The sequence below is a fragment of the Salmo trutta genome, unplaced genomic scaffold (genome assembly GCF_901001165.1).
Source record: "Salmo trutta unplaced genomic scaffold, fSalTru1.1, whole genome shotgun sequence".
In the NCBI taxonomy this organism is placed as follows: Eukaryota; Metazoa; Chordata; class Actinopteri; order Salmoniformes; family Salmonidae; genus Salmo; species Salmo trutta.
In genome coordinates this window covers 705696-708195 of record NW_021823216.1, presented here as the reverse complement: position 1 = coordinate 708195, position 2500 = coordinate 705696, and the positions used below count along the sequence as shown (strand labels likewise).

At 51.0% G+C, this 2500-nt stretch overlaps 1 protein-coding gene across 1 annotated transcript in view; it reads right to left on the bottom strand.

Annotated features, from left to right (window-relative positions):
* Positions 1 to 2500, bottom strand: part of LOC115189731 (leucine-rich repeat-containing G-protein coupled receptor 5) — a 653393-nt gene that overhangs the window by 671 nt on the left and 650222 nt on the right. The window contains exons 15-17 of the mRNA XM_029748273.1: positions 1502 to 1638; positions 1227 to 1304; positions 1 to 991 (exon numbers count right to left, since the gene is read on the bottom strand). The exon at positions 1 to 991 is cut by the window's left edge and continues 671 nt beyond it. Coding sequence (XP_029604133.1) covers positions 1 to 991; positions 1227 to 1304; positions 1502 to 1638 — 1206 coding nt within the window. The remainder of the gene's footprint in view (positions 992 to 1226; positions 1305 to 1501; positions 1639 to 2500) is intronic.

Genomic DNA, 2500 nt, shown 5'->3' with positions numbered 1-2500 from the left:
TCTGACACCCCGAAGGTGACCAGGGCCTGCGTGGAGTCACATGACTGTTTCTCGGCGTCCTCCGAGTTGAGCGAGACGAGGCTGAGTCGGCGGGGTCTGCTGAGGTGCAGGGCGCCGCGAGTCCTTCTGTGGAGCAGACCCAGGTCCTCTCTGAAGTGAGGGTTGAAGAGGACGTAGAGTAGAGGGTTGAGGCATGCTGGGAGAGGAACCACCACTAGAAGCACTGACTTCACCACCTCAGGCCCTACTGAGGGCAGTTTCAGCAGGGAGGAGAAGGAGAGGAAGGCTACAGGGAAGTACAGGAGACAGTTGGTGAACAGAAGCCAGGCAACGTGACGGATCATGGAGCAGTCCCACAGGCTGTCCGGCTCTCCTTTCTCTAGGCTGCAGTAGAGGCGGGCATATGTGACGGTCATGATGAGGTAGCATAGGGAGTTGACCAGGACTAGAGCCACCATGAAGCCCAGAGAGGAGGGCTCTTCGTAGGGCATGGGGAGACAGATGGAGGAGACTCCATAGTCCCCCAGCAGGGGGAGCAGGGTGATAGCCAGGCCCAGAAGGAAACACAAGGCCGCCACCAGCCTCAGCGTGCCCGTCGAAGTCTTCCCCTCAGCGGCCTTGCCTCTCCGTACCGACAGCCCCCTCTCCAGAGCGGCCACCGTCAGTAAGAAGATACTGGTCTCAGAAGCGAAGATGGAGACGAAGCCGGTCAGCTTGCAGCCCGTGCTGCTCTCCCAGCGCGCCCCGTAGCGGCCGAAGCTGCCGAAGGTCAAGGCATCGACGGTGGCCAGCGTGGCAGACCACAGCCCCATCAGACTGTTTACCAGAGCCAGCAGGCCAATCAGCAGCTTCACAGGGGACAGGAAGGACGGGGAGAGAAAGATGGAGACCATCACCAGTGTGTTGCAGACCAGGGAGAGAGTAGCAATGACCCACACACCAACACGGATCAACCAGCTGCCAAACAGGTGGTGGCAAGGACGGAACGGACCTGGGGAGGGACAGATCAATCAATCAACCAGTCAATCAATCAACCAGTCAATCAATAAATCAATCAACCAGTCAATCAATAAATCAATAAACCAGTCAATCAATAAATCAATCAACCAGTCAATCAATAAATCAATCAACCAGTCAATCAATAAATCAATCAACCAGTCAATCACTCATTCAATCAATGTATGAACCATGTTAGGGGGAAGGGTGGTGGGGGGGTGTTGCCTTACCAGGTGAAGGGGAACACTGGACAGTGTGGTGGGATTTGGGCTCATCATCAAAGTCCAGCAGAAAGTCCTCATGGTCTTCTTAAATCAAATCAAAGGTTATATCCAGGTTATCAAGACGTTTCATAGGAACTGAAAATGAGTCACTGTTTCTGTCAGGGGCATATTAGCAACACACCATGTATCCTTACAAGAAGGATCTGAAGTGGTATCCCATTCCCTTTTAATGGGGCACTACTTTTGTGCAGTGTACTATCTAGGGTTGTTTGAGAACACACCTTGGTTAGACAAGATGCCCTCCCTCCTCCCGAAGTCGTCCTTCCCGTTGTTGTTATTGTCTCTGTCCCAGGGAGAGGAGTGTTTCTCACAGGAGACGAAGGCACAACACTGGAAGGCATAGGGCAGCTCCATCACCCTGCAGAGAGAGAGAGAGAGAGAGTGAGAGAGAGAGAGAGAGAGAGAGAGAGAGAGAGAGCAAGAGAGAGAGACAGAGAGAGAGAGAGAGAGAGAGACAGAGAGACAGAGAGAGACAGAGAGACAGAGAGACAGAGAGAGAGAGTCATCCTACAAGAAACACGGTATAAAGGAGACAGTTGCCCTCTAGGTTACAGAGAGCTGGTAGTCCCATCCACCAAACTACCAGGTGTGAAACAAGGAAGAGACTCAGGGGGTATGCTAATTTGGTATAGAGCAGACCTAACTCACTCTATTAAATTTGTCAAAACAGGAACATTTTACATCTGGTTTGAAATTCAAAAGGAAATTATCTCAACATAGAAAAATGTCCTCATGTGTGCTACATATATCCCCCATTAGAATCCCCATACTTTAACAATGACAGCTTCTCCATCCTAGAGGGGGAGATCAACCATTTCCAGGCGAAGGGACATAAACAAGTCTGTGGCGACCTAAATGCCAGAACTGGACAAGAACCTGACACCCTACCTGGAGGTGACAGCATTCCCTCCCCCATATGCCCCCCTAGACACAACTACATAACCAACATAACGGGTCACAACTCCTGCAGCTCTGTCGGACACTGGGTATGTACATAGTCAGTCGAGGGGACTCCTACGGTAGGTACACCTATAGCGCATCTCTTGGCAGTAGTACTGTAGACTACTTTATCACTGACCTCAACCCAGAGTCTCTCAGAGCGTTCACAGTCAGCCCACTGACACCCCTATCAGATCACAGCAAAATCCCACTCTACTTGAACATAGCTATGCTCAATCATGAGGCATCAAAGCCAAAGGAACTGAGTAATATTAAGAAAT